Raw genomic sequence first — 16,598 nt, 5'->3', positions numbered from 1 at the left:
ATGCACCACAGCCATCAATTTATATATATATATATATATATATATATATATATATATATATATATAAACTTTTACAGGGGGGGGGCATGCCCGTATCTTTATATCTGCGACTTCCTCATCCTCCTCGTCTGTCTGTCGGGGAGTCTGTCAGTTAGAAGTGATCCGCATATCATCTAACATGGCTCAAAACGATAAGGTAATATGGCCCTGGTCACTTCACTTGCTTCTGAGATGTTCTCTTCAAAAAAGAGCTTCAGTCTCAGAAGGGGTGTCAGAAAAATCTGAATATCTCTTATTCATCTGCTATAGCAGGTGGCTCAACATGTTTCTATGGCGACTCTCCCAGTGTGACGTCTGTAAATGATGTTGCAGGCAATATGGCCCCCACTGGGATGTCGAGTGAGACTTAAATGACACGCTCTCCACTCATTTTTTTTTTCCCCCGTATAGACCTTGAAGTGAATATTATTATATGTAGTTTTCATATCTATTTTAAAATATATATAGGGCTGTCGGTAGACTTTTAAATATAAAACACAACTGAACTTCAAACTAAATTAAAATGCAAAATAATTGTAAATCCTGCTGTCAATGGAACACAATTGTTCCAAAATAAACCTTTAAACATTCATCCATCCATTTTTCTGAGCTGCTTATCCTAAAGTGGATCACGGGAGTGCTTCAGCCTATCCCAGTTGGGTTGACAATTAATGCATTTTTTTTTTTTTTTTTTTTTTTTTGCTTTGTAAGTGGTAACGATGAGGAATTTCTGTGGAGTGCCCAGAGAAAACCCATGCTGGCACGAGTAGAGAATGGAAACTCCACACAGGCAGGGCTTAGTTTTGAACCCCAGTCCTCAAAACTGTGATGCTAACGCTCTACAGCTGTTCCATCGTGCCGCCAAACTTTAAACAAACAATTCTTAAAAAATGTAATTGTAGGATGTTTTATACCAAAAAGTGAAATGCAACTGAGTTGTACTTGGGCAGTGAACATTTTAGTATTGCAGCAGTGGGACCCCAGGTACCACTAGTGATATGATTACCATTCTTTGAGAATCACTACTCTAAATGACAGTACAATAAACATACCAAGACTGGAAAAACTGATAAATTTGCTGCATTAAATGTAGATCATGAATGAAATCATTCAACAAACCAGTTTTAGGACTTTGTCTAAATGGGTTAGTGGTAGTCTGTATGGGGCTTTCTAAATAGGTTTACTAAATGTTTAGGTTATTGTGGTTCACTATTGTGTGTCAAAAATAAACTGCATCATCTGACTTTTAGTCTCCCAGATCTATTTTGAATATCTCAATGACGCTCGTGTTGCTGTGCCATGTATGTGATTCTGTCAAGGTGCTGTTAAAACCAAAATGAGGTACCCGGTCTTGCTGGTTCTGTATGCTCTGGTGACCTTGTGCTGCCATACAAGTGCACTATCCCAAACACCTTCTTACGGCGAACGGGGATCAGATCTTGGTATTCAGGTGTTTCAGCATGTTGTCCGCTCCAAGCCCCTGGAAAATGTGGTCCTTTCACCCCATGGAGTGGCCTCTGTCCTTGGCATGTTGCTACCAGGATGTCATGGGGAAACACGCAAGCAAGTCGTCAGTTCTCTCCGATACAAGAAAAATGGTGGGTATAGTTTAAGGCTCTAAGAATTTATACACTAAGTTGTGTGAGAGGCATGTAAAATTGTGTTCTGGACAAATCCATCTCAGCTTTTGTGATTTGCACAGGACCTTACAGAATGTTAAAGAAGTTGCACAAGGCCTTAACCGCGAAGTCCAACCAGGATCTTGTTCTCATTGCCAATGGCATCTTCAGCCAAAAGGGCTTCCCCATGAAAAAGAGCTTTGTCGACGCCAACAGGGCAAACTTCCAGGCTGAGAGCAGGAGCATGGACTTCAGTGACCCCCAATGGGCGGCAGATAAGGTCAATACCTGGGTCAGCAATAAAACCAGAGGTTGGTTGGTAATATTGTGAATTTTAGCAGTCTGTGCTTTTTAAAATGAAAAATACAACATCATGCTTTAAAAAAAAAAAAGTTCCCAGGTGTTTTATGTCTGTGACATACTTGTCAAAGTATCCCCAAGGAAAAGAATTACAGCACGTCTTGATGTGATTAAACATTTTTATGGGGCAGTCTTGTTTCATGCAAATGAGCGACCGTAAACCCTGCCCCATATACTGAGAGTCTGACTTTTGTTTACATGACGACCTGCGGTGACACCTGAGCACAGAATGAAAGTTTATTCTACTTTTGGGAGCAGGGCCAAGAGTCCGGGTAGAGGGGGTAGGAAGAGAATTGCCCATAAATTAAAAAAAAAAAAAAGCCTTTTTGCTTTGGGAGGCAACAGTTACCCTGTGTATCCAGTAGATTATGTAGTATGTCAACACTTCACCAAAACATACCCTCAACCATTTCAGTGAGGAGCCACATATGTGCCAGTTATCTGACACAAATGTAACAGTAAGCCATAAACTAAAACTTGGGATTGTATGTAGGATAGTCCTTTTCCAAAATCCAGCCGTTGCCTGAAGTTAGCACCAAATATTCAGCCAGCCTAGCTAATCATGTCATGTGCGGAGCAACACAGTGAGAGGAAAAAGTAAGTGAACTCTTTAGAATTCTTGGTCATATAATGTAGTCTGAGCTCATCTAAAACAATACATTTTGCAAGAAGTACCGTATTTTTCGGACTGCAAGTCAGTTTTTTTCATAGTTTTGCCGGGAATGCATTTAGACTCCAGAGCAATTTATATTTGAAGTTAACACATTTTTTCCATGTATTTTCTGAGCCACTTATCCATTATAATGCAAGAGGACGCTCTTGGCCTCTGTATCTGTATCTTCTACTTCTGTACCTCTGAAAAGTCATTATTTCAACATTAGCAACAACATAACTCAGAAGGACTAAATAAAAATGGCATTGAAGAGAAACTCGTTCTGCAGATTACAAGCAGAATGGATGGCTTCTTTAGAGCACAAAAAGCTTTGCTTGTGATGGCTAGCATGTGAGTGCACATCACACCACCGTTTAAATGTTTTCAACTCCATACTGGCCATCATCCCTGGAGGTTTAACGAAAATACTCCAGGCATTTAATATCTCTGTGAATCAAAGCTTTAAGGCAGTCTTTCCTAACCCGTGGGAGCAGAGGATGACAGATGGAGAGCACAGCTTGACGGCAACTGGGTGAATGACGGGAAGTCACTGGAATGCTTGAAGTATGGGCTTCAGTGACAACCAAAACCATCCTGTCGGGATTCAGAAATGCTCTTTTAGGCTAATTGTAATGACAGCAATAACCTTAACACAGGGGTGCTCAATGCGTTGATCTGATCGACTGAGGCAGTCTTGGTCGATCGCGGGACCAAAAAAAAAAAAAAAAAAAAAAAAAAAAAAAGACGTCCGCCAATGTTCCCTCTGAACTGTGTGCGTGCGCAATTGTACACCACTGATGCAGTCTCTTCGCAGATATTCTGCGTTGCGCGCAAAACAAAAATTAAAATCTAATGCAAATTGAAAGTGTTACATACAGCTATTCAATTTGTGGCATTTTGCAATGTGAATCAATGAGTGAGGGATGACTAGTTGTTAAATCTAATGGCACAATTCCCACACATACTGTAAAAAATGAAAGAGGAAGCCACTGGTTTCTTTAGGCAGCCCACAAAACTCTCTAACAACGACCACTGCTCTGTCACACTGTTTCCCACTTTACCTTGCACCCCCCCCCACACCTCTTAAAGACGTACACTCATAATTACAAATGTTATAGTACTTGCGCAGCCCATCAATTTTTTTATGACAGTGTCCACCACCGCTACTTTAGTTAGCAACACAGGATGGGCAATGTAGAGCAAAGACGAGCTAGACATGCTGCTTATGTTTACTTTCGATATTAATGGAGAAAGTTAAAAAAGAAATGCCGTTGTTTTAAGATGCAACGACTTTTGGAGTATGTGAATAATTGAAGAAAAATTTGTGAAACTGGATGACATTTTCTCTTTTCCGAGTGGGAAAGATCTAGTCTGAAGCCAAAGTAGAAAGTGCAGGATGAGATGGTAATTTTACAATTCCACCTTGGCACAGCCTGATCCAGGATGAAAGCACAGACCATACAGTGCACAAAAACCTAATTCTGTATTTTAAATATAGGAGGCAACATAACATTAACCTTAAAGCGGTTTGGGAGCATCATCACATTCCCCTGTCTGTAGCTCGCGAGAGGCTGGCTGCTTGATAAGTACAGTGCCCTCCATAATTATTGGCACCCCTGGTTAAGATGTGTTTTATAGCTTCTAATATTTTTTTTCTCTAAATAATATGGGGAAAAAAAGAGGAAAAATCCAACCTTCCATATAAGTGCATTTATTCAGTGGGGAAAAAATCCCACAAAGAAATAATTGATTTCAAATAATGTGTGTCACAATTATTAGCACCCCTAGTGTTAATACTTTGTACAACCCCCTTTTCCCAACAAAACAGCAACTAATCTTCTCCTATAATGTTTCACAAGATGGGAAAAGACAGAAAGAGGGATCTTCAGCCATTCCTCTTTGCGGAATCTCTCTAAATAATCCAGAGACTTGGGTCCCCTTCTCTCTACTCACCTCTTCAGCTCACTCCACACGTTTTCAAAGGGGTTGAGGTCTGGGGACTGAGATGGCCATGGGAGGAACTTGATTTTGTGTCTGGTGAACCCTCTCTGTGTAGATTTAGCCTTATGCTTAGGTTCATTGTCTTGCTGAAAGACTGAGTGACGACCCATCTTCACCTTTCGGGCAGAGGGCAACAGATTATGATTTAGAATGTCCTGGTATTTCAAAGCATTTATGATGCTATGCACCCTAACAAGGTTCCCAGGGCCTTTGGAACCAAAACATTCCCACAGAATCACTGACCCACCCCCATACCTCACAGTGGGTATGAGGTGCTTTTCAACATGTGCATCCTCCGTGGCACGCCAGACCCACTTAGTGTTTGTTGCTAAAAAGCTCAATCTTGGTCTCATCTGACCAAAGCACATGGTCCCAGTTGAAGACCCAATATCGCTTGGCGAACTCCAGCCGTTTGTGTTCATGATTGTAAGCGAGGAAAGGTTTTCTCCGTGCATGCCTCCCAAGCAGCTTGTTGCCGTATAGACAGCGCCTGATGGTTGATTTGGAGACTTTGTGACCCCAGGATGCTACCGTTTGGTGTAATTCTGTAACAGTGAGCTTTAGAGATATTTTGATTTCTCTTACCATCCTCCTCACTGTGCGTGGTGGCAAAATAAACTTGGGTCCTCGTCCAGGCTCGTTTACCACTGTTCCAGTTGTTTTGAACTTAATTATTCCTCTCACAGTGGATATGGGCAGCTGCAGTTGAGTGTCAATTCTTCTTGTAGCCTCTGCCTTACTTGTGAAGGTCGACGCACATCTGCCTCACTTGTATGCTGTGTTCCTTTGTCTTTCCCATGTTTAAGAGTGGATAAGAGAAATGGCTTCTGTGTCACGTCATATTTATACCCCAGGGAAACAGGAAGTGATGAATTACTAAGTAAATGTTCCTACATACTCTGGTAAACTTTGTAAACTACTGTAGAAATGACAGAAATGGTTCAATATGTATTTCCTGGGAATTGTTGAGGGTGCCAATAATTGTGGAACAGGTGATTTAATGAAAAATTATTTTTTTATTCTGGGATTTTTTTTTCATTTTTTTACAATTCATTTGAGTTGAAGGTTACATTTTCCTAAAATTTTCACTGTGACAGTATTCTTCTGCAATAAACACTGAATTTATTTTAAGGCTTTTAACACATCTTAAACACGGATGCCAATAATTATGGAGGGCAAAAAGTCTGGGCACCCCTGCCTTAAGCAAACATTTTCTGTAGTTGCAAATCAGATGTGCACAACGATCTCAAGGAATTTTGGACAGTTTCCCTTTACAAAACTTATTCAGTTCAGCAAGATTTCTTGGCTATCTGGCATGAATAGCTCCATTGAGACCATGTCACAGCGTCTCACTGTATTTGAGGTCAGGATTTTGACTGGACCACTCCAGAAAAACATTTTCTTCTGTTGATTTGCATCTGTTTTGATTGTTGTACTGTCAACACCCACCCTCCTTTGAGTTTCAACTGTTGGAAAGATGGCATCAAGTTCTTCTGCAAAAAATCTTAAGCAACCCCATACAATGATTCTTCCTTCACCATCCTTTACAGTTGAGTTTTGTTTTTCCCCCCATTCACACATGGTGTTGAGTGGTCCTCCCAAACAATCTCAAACTTTGGTTTCATTTGTCCACAGAATATTTTTCAAATGGTGCTGTGGAACACACTGCTGTTTAGCAAGCTTTAAATGTGTAGCATTTCCTCCCTCCCTTTTTAAAAATCACCATTGGGCATTCTCCACTGTCCTCTTGCAGTCATCTTTACATGATGGTCACTACTTGGAAGAAATGCTTTGAGACAACAGGGCTGAACTTTGTAATTTTTAGACGGTTTATCGAACCAAAAAATATTCAACATGAACTTTTATAGATACACTTGTAACTTTTTCCAGCTCTATACAAGAGCAACAGTTCTTGGCAATTCTTGATGGGAGACAATGTTAACCTGGTATGTGTTCTGCAGTGGCCAAAGCAGCTTTAAGACACACCTTCAATCTTTCTCTATGGTTAGACTCGTGGTTGGCTCAGATGTGATTCTGATTACCTCTTTGTGAATCTGTAACCTAGAGGATTGTTCCCCAACCTTTTTTGCACTGTGGACCAGTTTAGAGTATGCATTTTTCTCATGGACTGGGATGATTTAACTCATACCTGTCAACCTTGGTCAATTGCTCCCCTTATTAATGATTGCAATTCCCCTTAAGTGATGATAAACCTTACAAACACAACATGGCACATATGTACTCACAGCAATACAGACTATGCAGAATAAAAACAGATTTTGTGGAAATACGTTTATATTTATCAAACAATTCTTTCCCTTTCTTTTAGTTCTTTCCCCACTTGCAGTAATTTTAGTGTTGCTTATTATAAATAGCAGTGCAGGATTTTGCAGATTTTATCTAAAGATGGTTTTACTCTGTAACAGAAACTGTCACAATTTAGTTTAATTTGCAACAAAGATGCCAGAGTATCAGTTCCCGTTGTCTTCCTATAATCCATGTATTTTCCTAACATGGCCGAAAACTCTCCGCCGACACATTAGAGTGAGGAAGGCGATCTTGCCCAAATGCACTTTTTAATCTAAGTGTGCCAAAAAGACTGGGTTAATTGGTGTTCCATCTTGGTTTTTCTGAGGGATGGGAGCATCAGGTAGCAGCTGGTAATCTTCCCACTCATCCTTTAATTCCTCCTGATCCAGGTGTGGTGCAAACCTGTCAGCCAACCACACAATGTGGCTGTAATCTACATCCTTTGAGTCTAACACCGCTAAAAAACTGAGAACAGCATTTTGAAAGGGGAATTTGCTAATCATTTTGGTCACCACAGCCTCATAGAACACACAGAAGAAAAGATAATCGATTCCTTTGCTGGTCTGATGCTTATGTTGCTTTCATCATCATCGTCTTTGAAAAGAGCCAACTGCAAGTCTGACATCTTCATGCTGTAGGCATTTGTTGGTAAAGGCTACTTCTTTTGAGAGCCTCAAATTGTGTCATAGTTCTTTCTACCACTTTTTGCAGATATGGCTATCGTGTTGCGAAATGCTTGAATTTGTTCATGCTCAGTGTTTGTAAAGTCCTGAAACTCTTTAATATCCATTATTTTGAGCTGTTCTTTAAAAAAAAAATAAAGATAGCATGTCATCCACCTTCACTGGCAGTGTCTTCAGTCCACTTTTTACACAGATATTGCCAAGGTGGCAAATGCATCCAATGCTAAACACAGCCTCATTATTTTCTATGATTCTTGAGAGAACAGAGTTTTTCTTTCCAACCATAGTGTTACATTTGCCACTAGCAAATCCCACGACAATTGTCCACGGGATGTCTTTTTCTTGGAACAGTTCATCAATAATGGCAAAGATTGCTGATGCTGTACCTGACGCCAACTCTGGTAAATGAAGGAGTCGGGTTTTCGTGTTATCACCATCAAATTGAGCCAATACAACCAGTCTCTTTTTGGTGCTACGGTCATTGCTTTCGTCAGTCATGAGGGTAAAGGGCTGAGTTCTGCAGTGTTCAGTGACATGGTATGTAGTCATGTGCTAGGCTCTGCTTTATGATCGTTGCTTTTGTCCTCCGACAAGAAAACTCCTGGGAAGAAATACAGACCATACTGTTATGAGAATAAGAACAAGTTTAACCACATTATAAATACCGATGTGACAGTTTGAGCGCTCCCCTGTGCTGAAAAGTCCCCTTGGGATGAATGCGATGCGCATGGAATTTTTCAATTTTTTTCTACATCCGTGCCAGTCTGAAACTTCCCCATCCATGCTTCTTCCACGTGTTCATTTTCGCTCCGCTTCCGCGTGTTCACTTTCGGTCTGGGTGTATTTTGTTATGGATGTTTCACAAAGCCGAACACACCGAATGAAAGAATAGAGAAACAAATGCGAATGTATTGTTTGTTGTTTATTTATCAACTGGAAAGCACATTCAAACATTTAACAAGAATCTGGTGATTTAACCCTTACTTTCACTATCCCAAATGTGCCTTAATGACTGAGCCTGAACAATCCTCTGATTCTTGTTCAATGCTGGAATGTGCTTTCCAGTTGATAAATAAACTATACGTTCGTATTTGTTTCTGTATTCTTTCATTCGCTGAGTTCGGCTTTGTGAGACGTCCATAGCGAAATGCACACGGAGGGAAATTGAACACGCGGAAGCAGAGCGAAAAGGAACACGTGGAAGAAGGATGGATGGGGAGGTTTCAGACTGGCATAGATGTAGAAAAAGTAGAAAAATTCCAAAAATTCTACGTGCATGTGCATTAACCTGAAGACCTTTCAGTACTTGGAGCGCTCAGACCGTCACACCGTCATAGTCATATATTATTCTATCTATAAAATTTCAATCTATAATTATATCACCTCAGTTAACAAGTCTATTTTTTCCATTTTTTTTGCAATTAAACAGACCGCAATGTCCAGGACTTGAAATAAAAAATATTTTCTTATTTACTAAAAGCAAATATTTACATTAATAAAATAATTTTTGTAAAATAAAATATTGAGGGAAAAATTGAATTGAATAATAATTTTTATGGCAACGGCAATCAGTCCATTATTGACTTTATGTCATGAATGTCAGTAAGAAATTAGGATACATGTGAAAATCTTCACCTTAGCTGTCGGTGAATCCGGGAACATAGATTTCACTAAGTCAGAGAAGTGATCAGTAGCCATAAACGGGATATTGTGCTCCACAAGAAAATGGCAGAAGAGAATTTCTGCATTTGTAACTTTGTGGGATGCCACTGGATCAGCAGTAGAGACGAAGTGCTTGGTCAATAAGAGGTGTGATTTGCGTTTCATTACATTTTCCATGTGTCCAGCAGTTTTAAAATGGCTCTTCAGATCGTAAAATCCACGAGCAACAACTTTCACATTCTTTTTACACAGAACTAGAACTGAGGACCTTTTGTTGAACATTTAATCCATCCAGCATATTCACTTTGGAGAGACTCCCATTCTTTTTGGGGTCGACCTGATCTTTGAGTTTTTCTCTTCCTACTTGGCAGTCCTTCCATGCTTAGCTTCACGATTATAACTGGTTGATTCTTCGATTACAACACAAATGCCTGAGTTCAAAATATACGGAAACGGAAATAACGTGACACGCATGCGCATATCATGCTTTATCAAAAGGCCGTAATAAGCGCGAAAAATAAAGGCATGATCGATGATAACTTTTGCTAGTGAACCGCGCAATATTAGCATTCTACGACGACGTTGTCGTCTGCGACCAGTGCCCGAGACGATTCGGATTAGAACCAAAATGGGTAAAATGAGGTCAGTCTTACAAAAACACTTGTACGGGGGAGAAAAAAAGAAAAAAGTGGTTATACGGCGTACACTATTTGAAATGATCAGAAAATGTAAAATATGGGGAAAATGTATAAGTTGACAGGTATGTAACCTGTTTACCATTAACTCTGTATAAGTAGTTCTACTAGTGTTGAACAGAAACCTACATCTGTATCGGAGTGGACCTGGTTAGTGAGAATTAACTGTTGCAATAAACTAGTATTTTAAGACTCCCGATAATATTGTTTCAATGGCAAACGTTTTGTTCACTTAATGAACTGAATTTATTAAATGAATTCATTCTTTGACCTCTGCCGTCGTTAGCCAGCCCGCTCTGACCAGAAACTGCGTTCTGTGCATCTCTCAACTTGTCAATTGAGACATAGCTGTTGCAATGGACAAGCTCTGATCAATTTACAAAAAAAAAAAACCCATTGAAACATGAATTGCAGCATAATAGCAATGATATAAATTAGTCATTCTTTCTCTGCATCTCAGTAACAAATCCCTCAGGGACCGGTCTGGCAGTTCACTTATTTTTACCTACCTGTCCTGTGAATGTTTACATTGATTTCAATACAAATGTATACGGAATTGTTTGGTATTAGTTTATGACTGCATTTATTCACCTATTTATTAAGAAATGTAAAATTCTGAAAGGTTCATACTTTTCCTCCCACTGGATTTAGCAAATTATCTCCACTTTTGCCCAACAGAAGGATACAAGTCCAGAATGACTTTTTAAGACCTATTTAGAAATAGGCACATGACATTAATTTGTTGTTGTTTTACATTTGCATTTTATGGGGTGACAAGCACTTTAGAGACCAAACTATCTGAAGACAAGCAATATATTTTTTTTAACACTACCATGGTTTATCCCATTTAATAATGTAGACTTTGTTCAGAGTTTCTTCACGCAGTTCATCTGATCATGCTATCATGTTAAATATTCATCAGGTCATATCACAGGCCTGATCAAAGCGGATATGTTGGATTCTCCCCTGGTCCGTTTGGTCATTATTAACGCCATCTACTTCAAAGGCTTATGGAAGTCCCGCTTCCAGCCTGAACACACCAAGATGAGACCATTTACTGGGGGTGATGGCAATGTATTTAAAGTTCCTATGATGTCCCAGCTATCAGTCTTCAACATAGGTAAGTCATAGCGCAGTCTTTTTTTAAATTTTTTTTGGTAAATCACTATCATGTAGTGATTTACACTGACTTGAGTCAATAAGGGGCATAATTTAGAACTGGAATCACAATTTTATTTGCTGCAGATGTGTTCAGTATGATGAAAGTCATTTTATAATATCACTTATTTTTTACAAAACTTTTTTTTTTTTTGATACGGGAATCTGATCAACAAGTACTCATTGGTATTAAGATGGAAGAAATGGTTTTAGTGTTCTTTCCCATGTTTAATTTGTGTAGCTCTATCTGATGATACACTCACCGGGAATTTTTCATTATCTACAGGAATTTCTTATTTTTGAGATACCCAAACTAGGGTGTCATGATACGGGCCAAAACCAGTATCTATATGTGTTGGCTTTATCACCATACACGACGTATATCTCTATTCCAATTTTGCATGTCAATCAATATATACTGTCCATGTTAAAATCAGCCCTTTGGTTCATTAAATGACACAAATTCAACGAATCAAGCAGACACTACAGTTGGATTTTCAACATTTAAAAATATATATTTTTTTAAATGTTAAATAAATACATGCATGAAGGAATGAATGAGTGGGAAGGGAGTGTACTACTTACTGAGAGGCACACCAGCAGAGAGTGACATAAGTTATACAAGGATTTTTGCTCTCCGTGTAGTCGCGATATGCTTTAATTTCTTATGTATAATACGCGCCAAGAAAGTTGACCTGAAAAATTCTGGCAAACCCTTATATTGATAGTCTTTTTATGATACAAAAGTAACTATTCTCCAATTGTTATAGATCTCCATGAAAGCAACTGTTTACCTTTGTTTAATGAAACATTAGCAAAACGTGCTTTTACTAATCCAATTCCAATTAACTTGGCACATTGTTAAAGATATATAAAATGGAATAAACGATTTGCAAATCAACTTCAACCTATATTTAATTGAATAACTCCAAAGACATGATAATGTTCAAACTGATGAACTTTGTTTTTACGAAACCATTCACTTGGAATTTTATGGCTGAGATACATTCCAAAGAAGCTGGGACAGGTGGCAAAAAAAGACTGAGAAAGTTGAGGTATGCTCATCAAACACCTCTTTGTAACATCCCATGACCTTCAGGCACCGCTTTATCAAAAACCGACAATGTATAAAGCATATCATCACATGGGCTCAGGAACACTTCAGAAAAAACAATGTCAGTAGATACAATTTGGTGCTACATCCGTAAGTGTCACTTAAAACTCTACTATGCAAAGCAAAAGCCAATTGTCAATAACACACAATCCTCGCCTTTTTTTTCTCTGCCCGAGCTCATCTAAGATGGAGTAATTTAAATTGTAATAGTGTTCTGTGGTCTGGCGAGTCCAGATTTCAAATTGTTTTGAAAAATTGTAGAAGTCGTGTCGTCTAAAGAGGAAAAGCTATTCGTTAATGTAAGGGGTGCTAAGTTCAAAAGTCAGCACCTGTAAAGTTATGGAGTTAGTGCGAATGGCATGGGTAATTTACACATCTGTGAAAGGACCATTTAAAGATGAAAGGTACAGCCAAGTTTTGGAGAAACATATGTTGCCATCCAAGCAAAGTCCTTTTCATGGAGACTCCTGCTTGTTTCAGCAAGGCGATGGCAAACCACATTCTTATAACAGCGTGCCTTTGTAATGAAAGACCGGAGGCTCTCAGCTAGCCTGCCTGATGTCCAGACCTGTCTCCCATTTGAAAATTTGTGGTGGATTATACAATAACGGAAACACCAGATTTTGTAACAACTCAAGGTGTACATCAAGTAAGATTGGAAAGAATTCCACTTAAACTTCAACATTTAGTCCTCAGTTCCCAAACCTTTATTGAATGTCAAAAAGTTATGTAACACTGGTAAACATGACCCTTTCCCAGCTTTTTTTGCTGGTAGAAATATCTGAAAGTCTGTCTTGAGACCATGCTGACCATCAACTAGTCATATTCATACAAATGTAAAGCTACTATCTGCTGTCTATAACAACCTGTCCAACCTTCTAATGTTATTCAGATGTAACAAACTACAAATTATGCCAGGAATTTATAATTCCAGCCGTCAATCCTTCTGTACCGCTTTACCTCACTCAGATCCCATCCCTGCATTTTCCATGAAGCTCAATGAATATAAAACTTTGTAATAGTCCATCCAACCGTTTTCTGAGACGCTTATCCTCACAAGAGATGTGGGATTGCTGGAACCTATCTGCAGGCAGGCGGTAGACTACACCCACACACATTCACACCTGTGGACTATTTTGAGTGTTCAATTAACCTGCCATGCATGTTTTTATGAAGTCTGAGTAAACTGCTGTCCCCGGAGAAAACCCACACAGGCACTGGGAGAACATGCAAACTCCACAAAGGAGAGGCCAGGATTTAATTTTGAAAATAGTCTTCAGTTAATATTAGCTCCAAAATTGCAAAGCTTCTCTTGCATCATATTGTTTTAAAAAGACCATGGCAAATCCAATTTAATGTACAATCAAAATATCCATCCATCTTTTTGAGGTGCTTACTGTAGAGAACTGTGAGGCCAACACTCTAAACGTTCCATCACCGTGCCTAAAACACACCGGTATGGTTGCATGTTATTACCTCCTATGAGTTACACGTTCAAAGTTTTTTTGTGCGGGGTCATACCGTGGTGCAACTGGTTGGCCTCACAGTTCTGAGGACCAGTGTTCAAATTCCGGCCCCTCCTATGTGGGGTTTGCATGTTCTTCCCATACCTGTGTGGGTTTTCTCCAGGTACTCCGGTTTCCCTTCACATCCCACACAAATGCATTAATTGGAGATTCTACATTGCCGCTAGCTGTGATTCTGAGTTCAACTGTTGTCTATCTCTGTGATTTGTGATTGCTGGTCTACCACGCCTCCTGCCCAATCAGCTGGGATGGGCTCCAGCACTCCCGCGATCCTTGTGAAGATAAGCGGCTCAGAAAATGGATGAATGTTTTGTCGGCTGCCAATTATGTTTTGTTATGTGCATCGTCGATGTGTAAGTAACTCATACTTTTTCTAATAAACTTTCTTCACCAGGCATGGCCACCACTTCTCACGGGGTTAAATATAAGGTGATCGAGCTCCCTTATCACGGCAACACAATCACCATGCTGATTGTTCTGCCTACTGAAGAGGATGTGCCTCTCTCCCACATCATCCCACATATTAACGCCGCGACAGTCCAAAGTTGGCGCAAACTGATGCACATGCGGAAAGTGCACCTTCTTCTCCCCAGGTAAAATACAGTACACTGAAGTTGCAATGCCATCTTGCACAACTGAACTATGACAACCTGTGAAAGTTTGCGTATGTCTCTAGGTTTTCTGCTGATGTCGAGGTACATTTAAAAGACCCCCTGTCGGCGCTGGGTATCACAGATATGTTCACTCAGGCCAAAGCTGACTTGAGGCACCTAAGTGAGTTATAGTCGGTCCCTTTCCACGTATGATGTGATGTCTATTATCTACAGCAGGTTTAGTTTGACGTGAGTAAGGCTTGAAAATATGAAGGGAATGTTGGCTGTTTACTGCTGAGAGCCAGTCTGACCAATGTCATCTGTCTCTGTCCGGTGTGAAAGTCAAACAAATGACTTCACCTCACAATTAATTGAAGGCACCTAAGTGCATTAGTGCCACCCTGTGGTGCAAAGTATTAACACATGGGACAGAACAGACGCTTATACGTTGCTTTCAAATTTAAACTTGCATTTATTCATGTTGTTTTTAACTAACAAATGTGCAAATTATATTTCACAATTTACAGTAGAGCCTGTGTGTACAGCATTTTGAGTAAAAATGTGTGCGTTCTACTTTAGGCTCAGAGCCTGTGTATGTCTCCGAGGCCCTCCAGAAAGCCAAAATTATGGTAAATGAAGAAGGAACTAAAGCAGCAGCTGCCACTGGTGAATGTTTTGATGAAAATGCAATGGGTTTATTTGATCAATATCTTCTACTGACCACTGAATTCTTTTCTTATGTTCAGCTGCAATTTTGATGGCTCGTTCCTCTCCACCTTGGGTTTCAGTGGACAGACCTTTTCTCTTCCTCATTCAGCATAACACAACTGGTACCAAATCTTTATCTTCATCTTTTAATCCCTGTATTGTCACATTGCAATAAAAATGATAATATCATAAAGAATATTCCAATTGAGAGGTTCTCCTCAATAAATTAGAGTATAGTAGAAAAATCATTTCAGTAGTCATACATTATATACATTTATGAAACACTTGGGAAAATACATTTTAGAGGGAAAATTCCTGCCTAATTTCTACATTACAAATAATTTTCCTTATATAGTCTTTGTTCGATATAGGTATAATCCAAATTATACATCCTGAAATTTCACCTGTTGCATCTTTAGTACATGTCGGAGTTTCACTTTTTGAATTGCAGTACCTACTGAAGTTTTGACACTATTCTAAGTTAGAGGGCTAGTTTCTCTTCTGGATAAACACAGCATACATAATACTTGTCACTTTACCTCAGAAAATATTGTTTCCAATGCCTTTGTCCTCAGGTACGCTCCTCTTTATGGGCCAAATCAACCGGCCCTGAAGATGTCTACTGTGCACCCCGTTCTGGTGGTATCGTGGAAGCACAGGAATCGCTTGTTTGCTTGCATGAACACACAAGCATGAAACTGCTGTCAATTTGTTTTATTGCCTTTTATGTTAGTCGTATTAAAAAGTGCATATGCCTTGAGCTTTTTTTTAACATTTTTAATAGACTGTCATTTGCAGATTTTATTTACTCTGGATAAACAATGTTTACTAATTTGTATTTTTTTTTCCATTTCAATTATCGCTCCAGTTGTTCTTAAGTTATGGTGAGGCATGTCCAATCTAGAGGTCTTGTATAAAGATCTTTTAATAAGGTTTTCCTTCATTGAGGAAGGTTTCTTTTGTAATTCATCATTGGAGAGCAATAAATACTCATACCGTCAGCTGATTATCTTTTTCATTTGACATGTTTGACAGCATTCTGAGAGTGCAATCCATCCTTTTGAATGTAACGTAACAGTGGATAAGTGGTCTTGTTGCCATTTTAGCAATCTGTAAATGTTGGATTTTTTTAGTAGTTTGTTTTTGTAGTCTACTTCGACCCTTTAATGCCTGCCATGGCTACACATGTCACCTCTCATCATCCTCTTTCAAATAAAAACCTGGATGTCATCAAACTTTATAAAACTCAGCGACAACAAGACTAAGATCATGGTTGTGGCCTTCCAAAATACTACTCCCAGAATGTTGGAGATAATTTCAAAATTGAAACATCTCTCCATGCTGGGCTCTCATCATGGTCTCTTTTCTTTTTCATATTCAAATCAATCACCAAATGTGCCTTTTTCCATCTTAATGGCTCCAGCCTCCATCCTTCAGTCTCTTTTTTTTTTTTGGTTTCGTTTTGCACAGTTTAAACA

General features: G+C 39.2%; 1 protein-coding gene across 2 annotated transcripts in view; it reads left to right on the top strand.

Moving 5' to 3' along the window:
* Window positions 1-16,121, top strand: part of serpine2 (serpin peptidase inhibitor, clade E (nexin, plasminogen activator inhibitor type 1), member 2) — a 24,484-nt gene extending 8,363 nt beyond the window's left edge. Inside the window, exons 2-9 of one of the 2 annotated variants that reach the window (XM_061827471.1) lie at window positions 1,359-1,637; window positions 1,742-1,969; window positions 11,028-11,141; window positions 14,214-14,412; window positions 14,496-14,593; window positions 14,992-15,078; window positions 15,159-15,242; window positions 15,696-16,121. In XM_061827471.1, coding sequence (XP_061683455.1) covers window positions 1,376-1,637; window positions 1,742-1,969; window positions 11,028-11,141; window positions 14,214-14,412; window positions 14,496-14,593; window positions 14,992-15,078; window positions 15,159-15,242; window positions 15,696-15,733 — 1,110 coding nt within the window. In that variant the 5' untranslated portion in view covers window positions 1,359-1,375 and the 3' untranslated portion in view covers window positions 15,734-16,121. Of the gene's footprint in view, window positions 1-1,358; window positions 1,638-1,741; window positions 1,970-10,943; window positions 11,142-14,213; window positions 14,413-14,495; window positions 14,594-14,991; window positions 15,079-15,158; window positions 15,243-15,695 lie in introns of both variants that reach the window. The other variant, XM_061827470.1, reaches the window with a different exon arrangement.
* The last annotated feature ends 477 nt before the right edge of the window (window positions 16,122-16,598 follow it).

The sequence above is a fragment of the Syngnathoides biaculeatus genome, chromosome 8, assembly GCF_019802595.1.
Source record: "Syngnathoides biaculeatus isolate LvHL_M chromosome 8, ASM1980259v1, whole genome shotgun sequence".
In the NCBI taxonomy this organism is placed as follows: Eukaryota; Metazoa; Chordata; class Actinopteri; order Syngnathiformes; family Syngnathidae; genus Syngnathoides; species Syngnathoides biaculeatus.
The sequence above is the reverse complement of the archived record's forward strand: the minus strand, read 5'-3'. Positions and strand labels throughout refer to the sequence as shown.